This window comes from Mchenga conophoros, linkage group LG20, assembly GCF_057382185.1.
Source record: "Mchenga conophoros isolate Kocher_MC1m ecotype Shallow Benthic linkage group LG20, M_conophoros_male_GT1.1, whole genome shotgun sequence".
NCBI lineage: Eukaryota > Metazoa > Chordata > Actinopteri > Cichliformes > Cichlidae > Mchenga > Mchenga conophoros.
In genome coordinates, this window is record NC_140545.1 from 24126149 (window position 1) to 24148200 (window position 22052).

General features: G+C 40.4%; 2 protein-coding genes across 2 annotated transcripts in view; one reads left to right on the forward strand and one right to left on the reverse strand.

Moving 5' to 3' along the window:
• On the reverse strand, positions 1–3227 carry mbd4 (methyl-CpG binding domain protein 4). The gene is made up of 8 exons (XM_085260920.1): positions 2922–3227; positions 2487–2681; positions 1649–2373; positions 1131–1196; positions 885–1019; positions 657–806; positions 375–478; positions 1–268 (listed from the first exon to the last, which is right to left on the reverse strand). The coding sequence occupies exons 2-8, from the start codon at positions 2615–2617 to the stop codon at positions 194–196; spliced, it is 1386 nt and encodes a 461-aa protein (XP_085117046.1). The 5' UTR covers positions 2618–2681; positions 2922–3227; the 3' UTR covers positions 1–193.
• Positions 3032–22052, forward strand: part of ift122 (intraflagellar transport 122 homolog (Chlamydomonas)) — a 27950-nt gene continuing 8929 nt past the window's right edge. The window contains exons 1-19 of the mRNA XM_085260899.1: positions 3032–3190; positions 5920–5986; positions 6084–6168; positions 6256–6334; positions 6444–6520; positions 6611–6677; positions 6766–6912; positions 7649–7724; positions 9507–9698; positions 10085–10223; positions 10675–10877; positions 11774–11911; positions 12102–12266; positions 12489–12686; positions 13447–13587; positions 13928–13981; positions 14666–14827; positions 17347–17513; positions 20042–20213. Coding sequence (XP_085117025.1) covers positions 3147–3190; positions 5920–5986; positions 6084–6168; positions 6256–6334; positions 6444–6520; positions 6611–6677; positions 6766–6912; positions 7649–7724; positions 9507–9698; positions 10085–10223; positions 10675–10877; positions 11774–11911; positions 12102–12266; positions 12489–12686; positions 13447–13587; positions 13928–13981; positions 14666–14827; positions 17347–17513; positions 20042–20213 — 2373 coding nt within the window. The 5' untranslated portion in view covers positions 3032–3146. The remainder of the gene's footprint in view (positions 3191–5919; positions 5987–6083; positions 6169–6255; positions 6335–6443; positions 6521–6610; positions 6678–6765; positions 6913–7648; positions 7725–9506; positions 9699–10084; positions 10224–10674; positions 10878–11773; positions 11912–12101; positions 12267–12488; positions 12687–13446; positions 13588–13927; positions 13982–14665; positions 14828–17346; positions 17514–20041; positions 20214–22052) is intronic.

A 22052-nucleotide genomic window follows, 5' to 3' on the forward strand; every position in this document is an offset into this window, starting at 1 on the left:
TTTCAACTTTTAACCAGCTTAAAACATTTTATTCAACACATAGTAAAAGTTCTTAAAGGCTAGCCAGCGTAATACTGCATAATATTGAAGAAATTCACGATTAAAATTTCAAGTCCTCCATAATGCTAATATTGTTATATTGTTGGGTAACTGCAGTTTGTGTGATAGAAGTGATTTTCTTGTTTCTGGTCCTTCAGATTCCCAGTTTCTCATGGTTCTCCCACAGCCAAGCATGGTACTTGTTTAGCATATGATCATCAGGTTTTACCTTTGACACAAGAATCGAAAAAACAACAAATTAAACTTGAATTTAGAGCAAATAAATGAGGGAGCAATGGAAGCAACTGAAGTAAAATAGTTGGGATTATACCCACCTGTCGCCACTCATTGATACAGAAGATCCTGTACGAATCGTTGCCGTACTTTCCAATACCGTGCAACTCAATAGGGTAACGCCACTGTTTAGTTAGATACTCATCTACACAAGAGAAAAGGTGTTGTGAGGGCTTTTTTCTGTTTCATATATTCTTACTAAAACCATGCAAAGACTACCAAAAATGAACAATAAAATTACATTAATATATATAAATAAATGGACATTGCTTCTGCACAAAGGTAGTTGCTGCTGTAATCCACTAGCAGTCAAGAATATCCACCTGAGAAGCGGATGAGTGTTTTGGCTCTAAGCTCATACAGGCCAAGTGGCTTCATAAGTTCAGACATGGGCTTCCAGTCGGCCTGCCGGGTCACCTCTGCAGATGGATAACGCTCAAAGAACTGCCACAGGACTGGAATGGCCATTTTACCTGTATTAAATAAATGCCAGGCTTCAGCAAAGTTTAATGCAACATCCTGAATAATTAAATGTGTGTGTTGAATCCTACCACTGGTTTTGTTCAGAAAAACTGTGGCTACCAGCAGCTTCCAGGGATCATGGAAAAGAGTTTCCTGTACGAGGTTGAAGGGAGACCGGGGAGGTGTCCACTTCTTGAAGGCCTTCCTCCTCGGTGGGCTAAGTCCTGAATGAGGACAGTGCACGTTTCTTTAAATTACACACTTTATTTATTTCGTGAATGTTGATCTACATGTCCGATGTAAAAGCATCCACAGTTTCCTGCATTAAACATTACCATCTCTGCTGGATTTCCCACTGAAATAAGGACTTGTTTTCCGCTTGCCTTCCAAGCTTTTGGACTCTAAGCAGACAGGAAACATTTATAGATATTAGAAGAGTGAAGCTGCTTTACATCTTTTGGTCGGGTCCAAAGTTAAGTACCTCATAAAATGACACAATAAAGAAAATCATACATTCGCTGAGCACAAAGTGGTGGAGTCCTATGATGGCTTCATTAATGCAGTAAGATTACTCAATCAATTCTGTCCTCCCTTAGACTAATGATGTGATGCACTCTCTAACAATGGACCATTATTCTTCGCCCCCTCTTTATCAGATCTAAATGTATGCATTTTTTTTTCTATTTGTAACGTTTTGTGTCAATTAAGGCATTTGGTTTCTTTGATTTTTATGAATTTCTAGCTGCAAATATAGAGGATAATGGGAGACATAAATAACCACTAATGCACTGGATAAGCTCAAAAAAACATGAAAAACTTTAACAAATTGTCAGTCAGTGTGGCTCATACTTACTATTCTGGGATTCTCGAACTGGTGTACAGCTCCCATCAGTGGTATCAGGTAACAACGCATGTTCTTCAGCATCTTGACGACTGTCACCACCAGCCTCCAGGTCAGAATTAGGAGTGTTGTCACCTTTGCTTTCATCACCTTTGTTCTCGCTCTCAGCGGCAGGTTCAACATTCAAAATCGGGGCCGAAGGCTGCAAATCTGCTTTCTTGTCCTCTTGAAGAATAGATTTGTTTAGTTGATTACTTAAAGGAGCCAGTCTGAGTAACTTCTCTCTCAGTTGGCCTCCTCTTTGGGGGCTCTTTTGCAGATGTACATTGTCCACTTTTTCTGAGGTCAAAGCTTGTAAGCAACCATTTAAACTTTCAGTAGTTTTGTCTCCATTCACATTCACTTCTAATACACATGCAGTCTTCTGTAGTTCAGTGTCAGCATCAATATGATTTGTGTCGTTTGCTGTCTTCACTTTTCCACTTTTAGTATCACTTCTGAGGGAGGAAGAGGCTTGTTTGGATTTATTTGGAGGTGCCTCTAGAATTGCTGTTCCATTTTCTGTTTCCTCCTGCTGTCCCTCTGAAGGCTTTTTCTTTCCTCTCCTCTGCTTTACTTTGGAAGGGGGTGCTTGTGATGTGGTGAAATCAAAGAGGCTTATGTCTAAGTTACCACTTCCACTTTCCAGGAGGAAAGTGCGTAGGGATGCTCTGGACCGGAACCTTTGCCCTTCGGGACTTAAACAACAGGAAAATCAATTAAATGGTGATCTAAGGGCTTCTGTGGTGAACTTACAGGTAACATCAACAGAGACAAGATTGTAAAAAACACAAAAACAAAACTGAGTCACCTTGTAAAGTAGACATCTAGTTTGCCTGCTGTTTTGCCTGCTTTCCGCTGCCTCACTTCTCTGATCCAGCCAGGGGGCAATGCGGAAGAAGTGCACAAAATATCCCCTTCTTTGAGACTTTGATGATTCATGTCCACACTGCTCTCCAGTTCAGTATCTCATCTAGTAGGATGCATTTTTAGTTTCTTTGGAGTCCTGTTGAAGTGAAGACAACGAATAAAAAAACGTTGGCTTTATTGTTAAACTATGAACCTGTAGTTCTTGTTTTGTTCGTGCATGTTTACTTGGACAATTACAAAAACAACACATACAAGGCGTTTGCTCATTCTACAGTTTGCTCACATAAAGCCACATTAAAAAAGGATTGCTGGACATTACTGGGCAGCAGATCAACAGCAAAGAGCTAAAACGTTAACAAAGGCGTGTGTAGCATACATGAATACTGATCAGGCTTTAGATGTGCATCTTCTTGTCTCGACGTTGCTTTCCCGAGTACTTTCTGATGTCAACACAGAAGCAGGAAGTAGCGAGCAAGTGCGAGTCTGCGCATTGCGAGCTACTCGCTACAAGAAACGGTACAGAGTGAAAAAATAACCAAGCGAACTGCAGCAACCTGTTGAAAAAAGAGCCTTTGGTGCTTTTTTCAGTTAAAGAGCGGAAATGAGAGCCGTCCTAGCATGGAAGGAAACGATCCGTGAGCAATGGTAGGAATCTGGGTGATTAGGTTTGCGCTGTCAGCCTCGTCCCGATGCTCAGATGTAACGCTAGGTGGTTAGCAACGGTGGTTGCTATGTAAACTAGTGTTAGCCTGCTAACTAGCTTTAGCATCGCGGCTATTCAATTATCACCATCTTTCAAATCGCTCTCATATTAGATGTCGTGCATTATGTATTTTCAATAAGTACAGTAGCTTATGATGGTTCTTTGGTAACCGATATAATCATAGACGTATGATTTCTAGTTCTCATTACGGGGTTTTTTGGGTGCTGTGCAGAATTGCGTGCTCCTAATAACATATTTTTATTAAACAATCTTTTTAAATAAGGTATTAACTTATTTTCTATTATTTCCCATTACATTCTTGTCAGGAATTAAGGTAGTTCTGTTTAGTCCAGCATTTAAAAGATCAGACTTCCCGAAAAAACAAATCCGAGTAGGTGTTTGGAGAGATGCTTTTGTGCTGTTTCAGAGGGAGAATGGAAATCACAGAGTAACTCACAATACTCTAATGCCCACTAAAAAGTTTATGTTATGATCAAATCAAATTACAATACTTGATATGTTGCAGGAGTCATCTTGGATAGATGGTTGTATCTGGATAGGAAAAATATGACTCCCCAAAAAGGCAAAAGCAGGACTTTATATACTTAGTATGATAACTGTGTTTGAGTGAGACAGTGTGGGATATGTTAATGATGCTGAGAAGTCACTTGAAACATTTTAACAGCTTTATTTGTTTTCTAATAAAAACATGCTGTAGTTTTAAATGAGATATTTCCAACTTCTTATATGCATAAATGGGAGTTAAGTTTTTTTTGGTGGTATGATTCAATTAATTTTGAGCCACAGATCAATCACATTTTTCACTTTGACATTAGACAAAGACGTAGTCCAGTCCATCTAAAGTTTGACACCTATTGGTGTCCCTACCCCCAGTGGACCCACTAGGGATTTTTATTCATTTTATTTATAAAGGTTTTAATTTCCTGGCTTAAAACTCTATGCACGTAAGTACAATTGATCTGGATATAGTCAAGTAAAAGAGTGAACGTTTTTATCAGATGGCTTAACACAGTCTTTGAGCGTAAGAAGATGCCTGAAGAATGGAGAAGTGGTACTGATTTTTAAGAACAAGTGTGCAGTAACTACAGAGGGATAAAACTCGTAAGCCATACCATAGCTATGGGGAAAAGTGTTGTTGAAGTTAGCTTAAAGAGTGAGGTAATGATCAGTGAGCAGCTTCATGCCACAAAAGAGCACTACAGATGGGAATTTTGCTTTGAAAGTGTTGATTGGAGAAGTATGGGAATGTCAGAAGGACTTGAGCTGTGTCTTTGTGGATCTGAAGGAAGCATGTGATAAGCTGTCAGGAAGGGAACTGTGGTATTGCATGAGGAAGCCAGGAGTTGCAGAGAAGTACGTGAGGGTGGTGCAGCACATGTAATAGGACAGTGCAACAGTGGGGAGTTGTGTGGTACAGATGGGTTCGAGGTGAGGGTGGGATTACATCAGGGATTGTCTTTGAGCCCCTTTAAGCTTTGAAAGATGGAGGTACAGACTGGAAAGAAGAGGAATGAAAGTAGAAGCAAGACAGAATACGTGTGTGAATGAGAGGGAGACAGGTGACAAGTTTTCAAGTAGCAGAAGTAGTTAAGGTGGACCAATTTAAATATCTGGGGTGAACCATCCAAAACAACAGACAGTGCACAAAAGAGGTGGAGGAGAGAGCACACGCAGGGTGGAGTGGATGGAGACGCGTGATTTTCCTTGTTGTTAGGTGCAAACATTTTTTGTATGTTTTGTGTGTGCGTGTGTGATTTTGTTGTTTGCACTTGTTTGTCCTTGCTAAAGATGTCCTCGTTTTCCTCAAACTCTGAATTTTATGTTTTTTTTGTTTATTCGGTCTATCCAAAATGAAAAAAAGAGAAAAAGTCAGTGTGCTATATTAAAGAAATTCCCTAATTCAATACTGAAAGAAGACACTGGAGGTCCCAAGCTAGTTCACTCCTAATTCCAGTCGCAAACCCCAGATCAGGGAGGGAAGGTTGCATCAAAAGGGCATCCAGCATAAAATCTGTGCCAAATCAAATATGCAGATCCATCCGCTGTGGTGACCACTTGGGAAATAAGGTTGCAGCTGAAAGAACCTATTAAAGAAACATTGGACACTTGCAAATTCTCACACTTATGAAACTGGAAGCCATTATTCTCCATGCTTCACAGTGAGTGTTTTCACACCGAAACAGATTGTGTGCATCCTTGCAATCTAGCAAAACTGCTGAATGTTTTCCCTCTTCATACAAACCAGATTTTTCAGTGCTTTTATTTATTTATCCTTTTTTTTTACACCAGAATTCTTAACATCTATATTTCTAATATTTCTTTCATATTTCTTAACAACATATCTACTAATTCACAGTGTTGCAGTGACATGTTTTGGCTTTATCTTCACTCATAAGTTTGTGAATTCCTCCAAAACCTTCAACAGAGTTGGAGGGTTGCAAAACCTTCCCTGTGTGCACTTTGGCAGACAGCAATAACGTCCTTGTAAAATCCACCTCCATGGCATTGCCAGAGTTCAAAAACTCCACAGGGAACCTCCATTATATGATTTCAGTGATGAATGGATCCTCATAGCTGTTGCTCGTGAACTAATCAATTTATTGAAAAACCATTTCAACACGGATCTGTTATTTTGTTTTTTTTTCTGCAGCGTTTATGACCTTGCCTTCAAACCAGATGGTAGCCAACTCATAATTGCTGCAGGGCTTCGTGTCCTGGTAAGGCTTTTCTGTTTTCTTTAGCCTAAAAATGCAAACATGTAGAGAATACTTTCATCGTTCAACTCAATTTCACCTTTTTTTTTTTTTGTTCCAGGTTTACGATGCAACAGATGGCAGTATTATTCAGCCTTTAAAAGGACACAAAGACATAGTGTACTGTGTGGCTTATGCCAAAGATGGTACTAAATTGATTTTCACTACATTTTTCTGTGTCGGTCATCTTATTTTTGTTCTTAATTCTTACTCAGTAGTGCATTCTTCTGCAGGTAAAAGATTTGCCTCAGGGTCAGCAGACAAAAGCATTATTATCTGGACTTCTAAACTGGAGGGTATTTTAAAATATACGTAAGCAGCGCTTTTACTTATTGCTTCAGTATTACAGAGTTGTAGTGTTACACCACGGTGCACAGTCTGTACTCCTCCATCATTTTTTCTTTTATTTGTTTATCTGTAGTCACAATGACTCTATCCAGTGTGTTGCCTACAACCCAGTCACTCACCAGCTTGCCTCCTGCTCATCTGGTGACTTTGGTGAGTGCACCTTAGTGGAGAACTTTGATAAATGTGACCTAATGTAAGTACATAGAGAAATTAAACATCTCAAACTTCTCATATTTTTAGGCCTGTGGTCTCCAGAGCAAAAATCTGTAAACAAACATAAAGTGAGCAGCAAAATAACATGTTGTGGGTAAGTGAAGTCTGGAGCAGCAACGTTTATGCAGCAGCAGTACATTTTCATTTGTGCATTTATGTTGCTGTGCATCATTTGCTTGCAGGTGGACAAACGACGGGCAATACCTTGCTCTGGGTATGATGAATGGAGTGGTGAGCATTCGGAACAAAAATGGGGAGGAGAAGGTCAAAATAGAGCGTCCAGGTGGCTCCTCTTCTCCTATCTGGTCCATTGCCTGGAATCCCTCCAAGTTAGTCCTAAGTTATTATAGAAATGGAAGGATGTCTCCACAGATTAACACATAGCCATGTATATTTTTGGTCTGTCCTTCCAAGATTTTGAGCCCAAATTGTGCAAAATTAGATTTCTTATTTAGGTGTAGTTTTTGTAGGGCCAGCAGGTGGCAGTGTTCAACCAGTGAGCGGTGGACCTTTCTCAATGATGGACTGAATTATGATGCCTGGGAACAGCTGTCTTTGCTCTATGATTCCCCCTACAGCCAAAGCAGAGAGTACAGCAATGAAAACTATGCAGGACCACAGAACAGGTCAATTAAGGGAAAAAGACGACACAAAGGTGAAAAGATGCGGGAAGTAGGATAAAGATAAAAGCCATAAAAGACAGTAGAGATTTTATTGCTGGGTTGCCTCATATGGGAAAGTTGGTAATCAAATTGTGGTCAAAACATGAGGTCAATCAGGGAACAGCGTTTGCTAGAGCCGCCAGAGATTCAGGGTTAATAGATGCAGAGGTACATGGATTTATGCTGTATTCTGTCCTGAATTAAAACAGTTCTGGAAAATTAACATTAAAAGGCTTTGCATCCATTACTTTGCATCACTGAGAGAGTGACCGGCGTGTCCCCTAGCTGAAGGTTGGCTGCTCTGCTTTTCACTGTCATCATTACTTAAATGACAGATGCCTCATCAGTGCTGAATCTTGTGATTAATGCTTATGTCTGTAGTCATTTTGTTGTGTTTTCACAGGGATGAGCACAATGACATTCTGGCTGTGGCAGACTGGGGTCAGAAGCTCTCCTTTTATCAGCTCAGTGGAAAACAGGTGAATGTCACAACCTACCATAAACTATCATATTGTATGGCATTGTATTTAATATGTATTTGGTAACTTACTAATCATCATGTCATGGCTGAATAGCTCAGACACAGAGATACACTCCACATAAAGATGAGGTTGTGCTTGATGAAGAATCAAACACAGAACATGAGTTTTTATGTACCATGTGAATCCAAAAGTAAATGTGAAATTATTAATTTAGACACTGTGGACTTATTATTTTCAGTTTTGAAATCAACTTTTCAGTTTTACTTTCTGTAGACATTCCCCTCTATCCCAACCTTTAGGCTTGGCCAGTGGTGTTACCATTAAGTGGCCAAGTGAGGGCATTTAGTCTTTATATATTGATATGTTCTATTATGGATTGGTCATTTGACTTGGAACAGGCCCATTGGTATATTACGGGTAATGGATAGGGGGTCATTAATGAAACATATGTATATTTTTGTAATGATATAGGCTTTGAGTTTATTGTAATTTTCCACTTGTCATCAGTACATTGTATTGTTTTGCACTGACTGATTGCCGATGGCGCTAACTTGCAACAGTTTTGCATAAAAATGATTAAAAACCACAAACTTAGAAAATTTTTGATTAACTATTATAGATAAAAGAAACAGTGTGGGTATGATAAACACAAGAAGAACTATCCACTATCCATTTTCTTAACTGCTTAAACAGTTTAGGGTCATGGGAAGGAGCTGAATCTTATCCAAGCTATCAAGTGGCTGTCATGCAGTGAAAGCTGGGCGAGTCCTAAGACAAAAAGACCAATTAAAAAACAAAAAAAGTAGTCACGTATAAAATTAAGCATCTTTTGCTCATTTTAGTTGCTCGAATAGCTTGGTCACTTTGTCACAAAATCTCAAAAAATATTGATTCCACACGGTGACACCAGATCATGCCTGCGTGGGTGTACAGACACCATGGTGATTTGTAATATCTATACAGTGTATACAGTATCTTGTTATCGAAACATGTTTGTTTCTAATCTATCTTCTCTGTTACTTTTAACTGTTGAAAAGGCTAAACACATGCATGACTAACCACATTTTCATGGGAAAACACCAGAAGACTTAGAACATTTTGAAACACTGTCAGTAATATGTGCTCTAACTTGCTAAAGCACTACGACGGCAACATCACAAAATTAGTCTGTTTGTTCAAAATATAACGTATGTAAAACTCTTTATGGAGTTTTTCCTGTTTTAATCAGACTGTCAGGGTCTATTGAAACCATAACAGTACATTGGAAGTGGTCCTGCTATGCTTTAATGCCCCCTTCGCAATTCCTCCTTCCTCCTAAATTCCCAGTGGGCGATATCGTAATTATAGACAAATATGCAGTGTTCATTACTCTGCCGTTATGCCTTAGGCTCATATTTTGTCATTGGCCTATTTATCTATTGAACATGCTGTTTTGATTACAACACCAAGAATTGTTCGCAATGAGAGAAAATAACTATGGATCGTCAGGGAAGCTTTATCCCAGAGTGAGGAAAACCAGATGTACCAAATGGGGCGACCTGATATGATGTTGTGCAAATGGACTTTGAAGACTGATACAAAGGAGGCTATTTAAACCAGAGAAACACTTTCTTTTTTGTCTGGCTTTTCATCGAACACTCAAAGGAATTGGTTGAATACTGAGGACTTTGAAGTGTGCAAGCCCAGACGGTGGGGAGTGCCGGCCTGGGCCCTTGGGCAATAACTGCAAGAAATGCTAGTTTTATTTTTAATGTCCTTTTCTCTCTTTGTCTCTCTCAGATTGGAAAAGACAGGACTCTCACCTATGACCCGTGCTGTGTCGGCTACTTCTCTAAGGGCGAGTATATAGTGATGGGTGGCTCTGATAAACAGGCGTCCCTCTACACAAAAGATGGTGTGCGGCTAGGAACTGTCGGAGAGCAGAACTCCTGGGTGTGGACTTGCCGGGTTAAGCCTGACTCCAACTTTGTGGTGGGTCCACAGCTTGTGAAGCCATATATCTAGAGAAATTGCTCTCACTGTGACATACGCCATTATTTAAGTGTTGTGATAGAAGAACAAGAATAAAATGCAACACGCTCAGAGCTCTGACGTTACATTTAGGGTGACATTTGATCCTCTAACAGAGTGCCTCCTTAACTGCACAGATGCATAAGCCGTTTCATTTTAAAGTAACACTTTCCCCGCTTTTCTTTTCACTGTGTTTAACTAAAAGTGACAGGAGAGATTTGGTTGCTAGCAGATTCTCTCAGTTCTGCCGTGTAGAGGCTTTAACAACAGGAACATTTTCCCACTCTCGCAGTCTGTTTTTAGAAGTGTTAATGGGATGTACTGCTACATTGTTGTCTCTTACCTAGGTTTTGGGCTGCCAGGATGGGACCATCGCCTGCTACCAACTTATCTTCAGTACAGTTCATGGCCTCTACAAGGATCGTTATGCTTACAGAGATAGCATGACTGATGTCATTGTCCAGCACCTCATCACTGAGCAAAAAGGTGCGCTTTTGCTCTGGTGTACAGGCTTCTGAGTTTAAGATAGGCTAGCTGTTGTGATGCCTCGTCAAAATAATTGTTTGCACATCTTGCAGCTTCACAGTGAGATGATCAAACAAAGCAATGCAGACAGCATTTGGGGAGATAAACTTCACTGTCATTTTCCTCTTGTCATATTATTCAAATTAATCTAATGTAAGGGCAGATGGCCTGCCTTTTTTAATGAGTAGATATCGAATGTTTTGGTGAACATCTTGCTATAATAGGATTTTCTATTTAAATGAGAGGTGACAGTCTTTAATTTCCTCGCACCAACGAGGGAGGAAGATTTGAAGGAAAAAAACCAAGGGCAAACTTATTCAACAGGATGCATCGGCTAAGATAATTAAACCTTCCTCGACCTCCTTTCATGACTACTCTCTCCCATTTATCTCAATTTTTTTCTTCCCCTCAGTGAGGATCAAGTGTCGTGAGCTCGTGAAGAAGATCGCCATCTATAGAAACCGCCTTGCCATCCAGCTGCCCGAGAAGATCCTCATCTACGAGCTCTATTCAGACGACTCCTCAGACATGCACTACCGCGTCAAGGAGAAAATATGCAGGAAGTTTGAATGCAACTTGCTGGTCGTCTGCTCCCAACATATCATTCTGTGTCAGGTCAGAAGAGATAGAGGTCCGCAGTTTTTTTTGTAGTGGCAAAATATACAAAAACATTCATTTAAAGTTGCTTGCGTCTGCCAGAGCCTGTGTGTATTTGTATTTTCTTTCAGTTATACTTCCTCTGGTCTCCAGTGGGGCTGCTGTTCTTTGTGAATTACACTAATGCACACTTGATTGTGCAAGAGGCTGCAGTGACATTTGAGCGCTATTAATACGATGAAAGCACAGTAAATCAATGTTTAGACATTTACTTCAAGCCCAAACAGTCCAGAAATGGAATGGCTGTTCCCCCAGATGTTTCTGCCTAGTTTGCAAAAGACTCCAGCTGTGCATGTGCTCTGTCTCTCTCCCTTTCTCAACCATCTTCAAACTGGATAAATTAAGCCAGTTGAATCAGGGGGAAGGCACCATAGTCTGTTGAACCAGTGGATGTCTCTTGGGTTTGCTCTCTGCTTCTTGTCTCTGTGTGTCTAACAGTCTGGTAGGGAGGAGGAGCGGCCGTAATGCGGCGGTTATTTCCTTTTAAATATGTCTATGTGTGACAGAGGTGCTTCAGATCTCTCTATCAGGCGTACTCATGTTTCATGCCTAAAAGAACTTTTAGACCATATAAACGGGCTGTGTTCATGTGGTCTGTGCTGTATATGTCACTGTCAAATCAAATCACTGTTAATCTTTATGGCATTGCTTTCTTTAAACACCTTTTGATGCTTAAAAGAGCACTGTGTTTAGGATTTGCGAGACATTTACGAGTATGTTTGAATTGCTTAAAGGATGAGATTAACACACTGTGAAATGATGAAAACAGAAACGTTTGACAATGCTGCACCAGTCAGCGCTCCATTTGTCAAATATAATTGAAGCCTCAGCCTTCTTACTCTGCTCTTCTGCAGGAGAAGAGACTCCAGTGTCTGTCCTTCAACAGTGTGAGGGAAAAGGAATGGGTGATGGAATCTCTAATTCGATACATCAAAGTGATTGGTGGTCCACCAGGCAGAGAGGGTTTACTCGTAGGGTTAAAGAATGGCGCTGTGAGTACTCCAAGAAGATCCATTCTCACACAAAGTAACCACAGAAGTGGGAGTCATGCTCACATGCCAGTGCTCCTGGAATTTGAACATAAAGGAAACTGCTGTCCTAATGAAGAAAGCATTTTTTTTTGGATATATCTGTTACTGGAGCCAGTTACAACACAACTGATTCTCTATTCTCTGTTTGCAGATACTAAAGATATTTGTTGACAACCCGTTTCCCATCACGCTGCTGAAGCTAACAACGTCAGTGCGCTGCCTGGACATGAGCGCCTCCCGCAATAAACTGGCTGTGGTGGATGAGCATAACACTCTCCTTGTCTATGACATCAAGAGTAAAGAGCTACTTTTTCAGGTCAGCAGGCAGTGGAAAGGGCGTGACGAAGGAACCTAGCTTCGCGGGCTTTGAATTGCATTTCAGAGATGCAGTGGAGTGAAATAAAATGGAAACAAGCATGTGTGCTCAATTAGTTGCATTAAATACAGGAACAGGTTTACAATAGCCCAGACTTGTATATGTTTCACAGTCACCTCTGACCTCATTATTCCTGTGTACTTGCATTTGCTTTCCTTACAGGAGCCTAATGCCAATAGTGTAGCCTGGAACACCCAGTGTGAGGACATGCTGTGCTTCTCTGGGAATGGCTACCTTAATATCAAGGCTTGCAACTTCCCTGTACACCAGCAGAAGATGCAAGGCTTTATGGTCGGCTACAATGGCTCCAAGATATTCTGCCTCCATGTGTATTCCATGTCTGCAGTGGAGGTGCCGCAGGTGGGTATTATCTTGTCAGGCTGCTCATGTCTAGAAGCAGTGATGGCGCTCCGTGTGGTGGCACAGGTCTGTAGCCAAAATGCTTCTGAAATAAAAATGGTCAAAATGTAGTAATTTTGTGTGAAATTGAAACTGATGGTTAAAATTGTTACATGGTTCTTGCTTTTCATCATATGTTACTAGGTCATTTCTAATACTTCCTAAAGTATTCATCTAGTCTTTATGAAACTGGGCTCGTATGAACTGGAATTGTATCAAGTATAAATTCCAAATGTCAAATTTCAAATCTCAGTATATTATCTCTGTTTGACCTTTTGACCTCTACCCTTACCCTGGTATTGGCTGTTATATTAGTGTTCATAATGCCACAGAGTTATACGCTTTTTAAAGCATATTAAATATTAAAGAAGTAATATTTTTCATTCTCTTCCACAATATGCTGTTAAAAGTACTGTGACTCATCGAAATGCGTCCCAGCGAAATGCGCTTAACCTTTAAATTTCCTCCGTTGTTGCTCTGCATTAGTTCTACATGTCTGCAGAAACACGTGCCACGATCCTGGTCATTTTTATCATAAATATGGTATTTATTTGTACTACAAAGAAAGAAATGATATATATGGATGCAATTTATATCAGTTACGGAAAAAAAAGTGTTTCGTAAAGATGTTTTGTTTCTGTTTATTGATTGGTTTGTGGCCATTCTTTTCCACAAATTTGTATTTATAATGCTTTTAACTGTGATGGTGTTGGCCTGCCAGTCTGCACCCATGTACCAGTACTTGGAGAGGAAGATGTTTAAGGAGGCCTACCAGATTGCCTGCCTGGGTGTGACAGATAGTGACTGGAGGGATTTGGCCACAGAAGCCCTGGAGGGACTTGACTTTGAGACTGCCAAGAAGGTCAGCTCTCTCTCTCTCTCTCTCTCACACACACACACACACACACACACACACACACACACACACACACACACACACAGATCTTACCATCCTTCACAATTTACTACTTCTAGTAAAATGAGCAATAGAAATATACAGTACCCTACTCTTCATCATGTTAACTGCAACCACTTAACGTCAAAACATGGACATTACCCAAGTTAGCCAAATCAACAGTGAAGCCACATCCTTAATCAGTGTCCGATGAAGAATTTTTAAGAAGCTAGTAATGCAAATAAGAACACAAAGCAACAGATTCTCAGACGCAATTATACTAAATCTTTCCTCTCCACCTTTTCAGGCCTTCATTAGAATCCGAGATCTGCGCTACCTGGAACTAATCAATAGCATTGAGGTAATGCTAAGTCCTCAGAGGCCTAATTTGGTTATAATTTTTTTTTGTTTTCTGTTTTTTTTTTTTCCTGGCTAGTGTATATCCTGACATCATTAAATAGTGAATCATAATTACTGTCATCATACAATAATGTCAGTAATTGTAAGGCTTTTTTCTGAACTAGACCTAAACCTCAAACAAAGGAGGAACCTGTATCCCGAGTGACCTTTTCCAGTTGAGTCCGCGCTGACATGCAAGCGCACAGCTAAGCATATGCACAAATCCTTAACAATGTGCTTGCTGAGCGGAGCAGAATCTGTTATGGCTTGGGTGTTTCTGCTTGTTCTTATTTGAAATGTGGAAATGTTCATCTTTGACAGTCTGTTTTTGTCAGTAAAATTATTATATATGGAAAGAAGTGTTTCTTTCGTTCAATAAAAATGGTGTTTGTTATTTCTGTGGCTGATGGCAGAAGAGGTTTGTGAAGATTCAACACCCTTCAGTCTTGTGTAACTCTATGTGTATGCAAAGCCACATGCATAACTGTGTGTGTGTGTGTGTGTGTGTGTGTGTGTGTGTGTGTGTGTGTGTGTGTGTGTGTGTGTGTGTGTGTGTGTGTGTGTGTGTGTGTGTGTGTGTGCATGCTAATATATGTGACTGTTAGTCTTAGCACCCAACTCAGTGTTTGTGTTGACTGATTTGTAGGAGAGGAAGAAGCGGGGTGAGAACGACAATGACCTGTTTCTGGCAGACGTCTACGCCTACCAGGGGAAATTCCACGAGGCAGCCAGGCTCTACAAACGTACTGGCCACGAATCCAGAGCGCTGAGCATGTACACTGACCTGCGCATGTTCGACTACGCCAAGGTGATTAAATCACTGACTAAAACACATGCTCTTACATATAAGATATTGTATCGATACAGACAAAAACACCTGCGAAGCATTGCATGTTTTCGGGATTTAGAGCATATGGTTTTCTTCAGCATGTGCAGTTATGCCAAATTGGGGCCCTGCACTGTGTTCAGACAGCCCCCCCTTTACTGTCTGTCTTTCATCTCCTCATATATCATCAGAATCTCTACATATATCATCTGATCTGCACACGCATGGCCAACGTTTACACACGTATCCCTGTACGACATATAGTTACAGTTGGAAGTGGGGCACAAAAGGAGAGAAATAAAGCCAGCGTCTGTTCCTACACGAACACTTTGATGAGGGGGTCAGTTGGAGCCGAGACAAATTCGTGCTTTATTATGTTTACATGCGGTGCCCCCACTTTTGATCATCACCGTTGCACTCGCATTGCTGGAGCAGATGACACAGCCATGACTCGTTCATGTATATTTGTGCTTGAGTTTGTATCAGATTGTATGTGTGTTTGATGTGGCTGCTGTATATTTATGTGGCTGTGTGGCCATCTGGTCCCTCCGGCTGTTTGTTTTAGGTAGGATGGACACCGGAGGGAAAGGCCTTGTAGCTGCCTGCTGTTTGTGTGACTCGCTTCCTCCTGTCTCACACTTGACCCACATGGTTCTGCCCATCTGAACTGGACTTTTCTTTCTCTCCTTTCAGACTACTGTTAGGAATCTGCTTTTGATAAACTGTTGGACATTACATTACATTGTTGGTTGTTGCCCATCTTAATGACTAATTATCAGAGGTGTGGACTCGAGTCACATGACTTGGACTCGAGTCAGACTCGAGTCATTAATTTTATGACTTTAGACTTGACTTGAAAAAATGTTCTAAGACTTGTGACTTGACTTGGACTTTTACACCAATGACTTGGGACTTGAATTGGACTTGAACCGGTTTACTTGAAAAGACTTGATATTTTACCCCAAATATAAAATTTAACATGCATATTATATGGAGATTGAAAATGTGACGTCATTCACGGGTAGAACCGCAAAGGATTCTGGGAACTCGTGGCAAGCGGTACTAGCGCACGCAGGCTTTCAATTAAAATCAGTTATACAGCGATAAAAAGAAACACAAAAATGTCAAGAAGCTGTTGTATTATTAACTGCAATAGCCGGTCGCATGACAGCCACGGGAAGCCGACGGGTAAAGAGATCGGTTGTTATCGGATTACGTCGTTGAAGAGAAATTGTTCGAGCCATGTTTCCGAAGTAACAAAGAGGCGACTGGATTGCAGCCATTCAAAGATCAAATATAACGTCCTAGAACACTCCAGCTCACAGGTTAGTCTGCTCCAAGCATTTACACAAAGGTCAGTCTGCTGTTGTAGTTAATGCGTCATTTTTCTTAACATAATTGGTGATATAGGTTACAAGCAAGTCTGGCGCTGAGCAGAAATTGTCGTGCTATGCTCCTTTATTTATTGTGCATAAATAGTAAATTATCCTGACACAATATTGCGTTTCGCTTCTGTTATTATGGTACACTGACAAAAACACATACTTTTATTCACAGGATAAAACAGGTTTTTTGTATCACTAATTGTCCAGTACGATTACAGCATACAGTATTATTGTCACTGCTACATTTCTGTGATGCGTACCAGAAATTATTTCCACTACTAATTAATTACCGTTGAGCTCAAAGGTCCTATTAATAAACGGTTAATGAATGTGTATTTATGAAGACGATTTGTGAGACTGGTAAACTTATGATACGTACGATGGTCTTTCGTTCTACACGGTGCATTTCAAGGTCCTGCACCCATCCGTCGGTAAACTGTACCTGGGCTTGTTGCAGTGACCTGAAGTTACTAAACTTCATGAGTGTATGCACTCACTCCAAGAACCGTATGATTATAAATATGCATATAAATATGCTAAGATGAGATAGCTGACTTCATCTAACTAGCAAATGTTTTCCAGGCTACGTTGGTGATACAGTTTTTTTTAATGTGTATGATATTTTTGTCATGCGATTTTAAAGCTGGTCCTACAACCGCATCCAAGAATAACATGCAGCGTATCTCAGAACTGTCGGTGAAAATTATTCTTGGAGCTAGGTTTAATTGAGCTGCATTTTAAAGAGGTGCAATTTCACAATTTGTGTATATTTTCTAAGTTCACTATTTTGTATGTGTTGAGAAAAACACAGATTTTAAAATTACATGGTCTAATATTTACATTTAGCATAACTGCAACATTATTTTTTCGTTTGTTTTTTTTAAAGACTCGAAAGGACTTGAAATTCAAAGTTTCAGACTTGTGACTTGACTCGGACTTTTACACCAGTGACTTGAGACTCGACTCTGACTTGCCTGACATCACTTGAGACTTGACTTGAGACTTGAGGATAAAGACTTGAGACTTACTTGAGACTTGCAAAACAATGACTTGGTCCCACCTCTGCTAATTATTGAATGTGATGTAAAGTTTGAAACTTTCTCTCTCTTGCTGCAGGAGTTTGTTGGAGTGACAGACCCAAAGAGCTCTCGGATGCTGATGACCAAGCAGGCAGACTGGGCTAAGAGCAGCAGGGAGCCGCGGGCAGCAGCAGAGATGTACCTGTCAGCAGGAGAACATCTCAAAGCTATAGACATTATAGGCGAACACGGCTGGGCAGACATGTAGGTGTCAGTCTCTCTCTTAAACATTTTGAAATCCCGCTGCTCCTGTTTAACTTTCTTTAAAACGACCACATATGTGTGTGATTTCGAAATATAATATAAACTTATCCTAGATCTAGTTCTTCTGCTTCAAAGCTTTACAGAAAGAAAAATAAGTTAATATGCTTTAAATGTTCATTACATACATTCTCAGAGCTCTCCATCCCCTTACTTTCTAGGTTTGGCAAAACTGTTGAGCCACCTACCCCATGTTACTTTTTCTTTTCTTGTAATTTCTTAAAGTAGTCTTCAGGAATAGTTCTCCAAGCTTTTTGAGGGACAATCAAAGCTCTTCTTTGGATGTTGGCATCCTTTTGTTCTATTCTCCGTGTAAGCTGATCCCGCACTGCTTTAGTAATCTTGAGGTCCAGGCTCTGAGGAGGCTAATCCATGGCTGATAGTCTTCCAATATGTGTTTTTCTCTTCAGGTGCTTTTACTGCATTGGCAGTGTGCTTGGAATTATGGTCATGCTGAAAAGTGAAGTTACTGCATATCATATAATTTCCAGATGGAATTGCATGGTGGATCACAATCTGACTGTACTTTTCTGTGCTCGTAATTACATCGGTTTTGACAAGATCCCCAACACCACTGGCTGAAATGCAGCCCCAAACCATGACTGAGACTCCAACATGTTTTGCAGATGGCTGTAAACACACATTGTTGCACCTCTGACGATCCCGCCATACTGACGATGACTTAAACCAAAGATTTCAAATTTGGATTCATCACTCCATAAAACCTGTTGCCACTGACTTTCAGTCCAGTTCTTGTGTAGTTTGGCATATATTGTCTTTTTCTAGATCTTGTCAGGTACATTTCTCAGGTCCAGTTTCAGGTTCTTGCGGAACTTGTTTCTTGTTTCATAAGAACATGCCTTTCAAATACTGTTCATCTACTGTAGTATTTTTTTCAGGCCTGCTGCTTCTTCTTTGTCCACTTGTCCAGTATCCTCAAATTTTTTCAAGGATAGGCACACCGTGCTAAGATATGCCAATTTCTTTGTCTAACAGCTCTTTGGAATCACCCTGACGAACGGTGCTATATTTAGTATTTCTTTCATAGATTGAAATAAATAAATGGGGAAGAAATGTAGTATTTTTGCAACAGGCTGCTAGTAACAAAGTGCCTAAAGGTACAATTTAACATGGGTTCTTTTTCAATTTGTCTGTTATGTGTAGATGTAGATCCCATGAGTTAGATAGCTTTTGTTTTTAATCTAGAATGATTCATGGGTAGATTTTAACTGGCTTAACAGCAACAACAATAAAAAAGCAAAACATTCCTCTGAAAATGGTCAGGCACAAGGTCTGACTAAAAATGAGTGTTAAAGCAGCCATTATCCAAAGAAAACGTCAGAAAACCTGGGGATCTATTACTCAAGACCAAAAAGATTACAATAAAGCCTATTCCTTTTTTATTTTTACTTGAGTGCTCTATCATTAGTGAAATGATGATGGGACAAAATACAATAACAGAGCAGCATTGTCCATTTAGATACAGAGACTCCTAATTTTACTTGTTGAAGTTTAAGTTGCAGTTTGTGTTTTAATTTAATAGCACAAGCAATAATAAACGTCCAGTAAATGTCATGAGTCTCAGTCACAGGCCATTAGAGCCAGATATGTGAAGGGGAAGCCATGAGGGCTAAACATGTTCCCAGAAACAAATACCTTTCCATTAAATGGGACTTACTGTGCTTTTCTTCATCTTCCGTTATATATACTGTTACAATGGCTGATGCTTGCAGTAAACATGGCCAAAGTTAATAATAATAATAATAATAATAATAGTAATGAAGTCAGCATATGTACAGGTAATCCCTATAAGCCAAAAGCTCAGACTTCAAACTGCTTTAACTGCTTATTTTAGGCAGTTTGACATCATACAGATGTAAGAGCAGTAATGAGAACCAGTATCCTTACAAGATTGTCTCAGGGAGACCACTCTGATTGTGAACAATCCACCCACTTGCTGCTTAAAGAAGGAAGAAATTTGTCTTAAACCATTCATTTCAGACAACTGATGAGCTGTGAGGCGGCACAAATGGCTATTATTAGATAGATAAGGATTATTTTGAACTGCAAAGCTGCTCTAGTAGAGACTAAGGATAAAAATATGGAGCTGGAAAGGAACATAAGAGTTCTCCTTTAAGGTTCTATCATACATCCATTATTGTTAATGTGTGTTGTGTGTCTGTGTTGTTGAAAACCAGGCAAATTGATATCTGGTGAGCATGTCAGAACTCCCTGCTGACTCCATCTGACCCACTCTCTGCACGCTGTAAGTGTCCTGTGGTGCTACCAGTGGGTCAGCGCAACTGACACTGCTGTTGAACATAGTCCGAGCTCTTTAGCCTGACTCAGATTCAGCTCGTGACCCTGACTGATTCACATTCTTTCTGGGGTCACGAGCATAGTTTGATACAGCAGGGTTCATCTTCTCCCGCCCTCTTTCTGTGTGCTCATTCCTGTCTTCTCTCACCCAGGCTGATCGACATCGCCCGTAAATTGGACAAGGCTGAACGCGAACCGCTAGCAAAATGTGCACTCCACTTTAAGAGGCTGAAACACCATGGCTATGCCTCAGAGACTTACTCTAAGATGGGGGACTTGAAGGCTCTGGTGCACCTGCATGTAGAAACTCTGCACTGGGAAGAGGTCTGACACACTTACGCACACCTGTTCAGCTTATTATAACTTATATATATATATAAAAAGTCCTGAGACAATCACATAAATATAATGTGAAGCATATAGGGCTGCACTTAACAAACTGCTGTGGCACTTGCACTATAAGCCACAAAGTACACTGCTCCATATTTGGGGTTTGTTCAATTTTGCAGGGATCCTCAGAAAAGTCCACTTTATTTGTCAGAGTAACCACAACTGAAAGCAAACAATAAGATAATATGTCTGCCTGATTTCTTTCTACACTGACAAACTGGAGCCACTAGGGTTGCCAACCGTCCCTTAAAATACGGAATCGTCCCGTATTTAGAAACAAAAGTACACGTCCCGTATTGAGCTAATAAGGGACGCACTTTGTCCCGTAATACAGTGAGAATCAAAAGTAGTCTATAAATGTTAATGGAATTAACACTTTGTTTGAAAACATAATTCCCAGCCCCTCTCCTGCTTTGTGACCAATGAGCTGACAGCACACTTATGACAATTCGAGTATGACAATTCAGATTACCGCTCATCTCATTGGTCGAGGAAAGGTCGCTTGCGGAGAAAATACCGGAAGACAACAGATGACCACAACAAGAAGCATGGCCAACAGGGAAACAAACGCCGACACTGCGGTGCAAGTCTCGGATGACAGTACACCTAAAGCTGGGCAGACACTGTGCGATTTTTTTCAGTCACGTTATTCAGCTCCTGCTCAAACTGCACGATTGACTCGCAGGGGTTAGAAGTTCGTATGCCACGATGTACTCTCACACTATACCGCCCGATGCTCTGATGCGACCTGAGTGCTCACACTGTGCCTCCATAACATGAAGGTTATAACAGAAAATCTGTTGCTCGCTCTCTCTGTCTTTCACTCACACAGACACACCACTACCATCAACTTTGCTAAATTGCTAATGAAAAACATTGATCAGGCAGCTGTGATTGAGCAGCAGTATAAATCCAACTATTTTCACGGTTGTTGTGGTCGTGATAATTTTGTGATGCCACATCGAAAAGGCTCGGATGAGCTTTCCAAAGTTGTGCCTCCATCGCTTGTGTCCAGATCACACGCTGCACAGCCGTGCTGCTCCGTCTTTTTCACCAACGTTTACGTTTGCGCATGAGCAGTGTGAGCGCCTGTGGTGACACCCTCACGAGCGATTGATGATCGGGAGCTGGTCGTGAGGTGTTAATCACTTCTCGTTACCCCACGTATACTACACGACGCACGATGAAGGCCAAAATCGGTCCGATCACTCAAAAATCGGCTCAAAATGGGCCAAAAATCGCACAGTGTGAGCCCAGCATTAGAGCAGCAATGTTTGTTCAGAGAAAGGGAAGAATGGGAAAAGGAAAACACCTGGCTGGAAAAAGTTAATATGGGCATGTGCAGTGAATATCAGCGCTATGTGGCCAGAAGTGTGATAATATAATTTATTTTGTGTAATAAACAACTGCAAGAATAGATGATTACAACAAATTGATGACTAATACATAAAAGTAATACATAGATGAATAATGATGATGAGTTATGATGCGTAATCATGGGAACAAGCGGGTTTACAAACAGGAGCAGCTGATTAGCATTAGAAAAGCTGAAATAATACCTCAACTGAAGCCAATTGTACTAAATGCACTAAATGTGCACTGTTACAAGAATATTTTTCTTTCTATTGTTTTCTATTATTTTAAGTTAAGCAGGACAGAGTGCTTTTAAAGAAAGATTTACTTATATTCTCAAAAGTTAAGCATGACAGGCTTCTGTTTAAGAAAGAGACCTGTTTTATTGTGTTAATGTTGTCATTTTGAGCTAAAAATAAA

Bases quoted from the DNA above. Each gene is read 5' to 3' on its own strand.
- mbd4 (XM_085260920.1), bottom strand. From the start codon at position 2,617: ATGAATCATCAAAGTCTCAAAGAAGGGGATATTTTGTGCACTTCTTCC. The intron at 2,374-2,486 runs GTGACTCAGTTT...CTGTTGTTTAAG, and splicing joins CTAGATGTCTACTTTACAAG to TCCCGAAGGGCAAAGGTTCC. The intron at 1,020-1,130 runs GTAATGTTTAAT...GTCCTCATTCAG, and splicing joins TGGGAAATCCAGCAGAGATG to GACTTAGCCCACCGAGGAGG.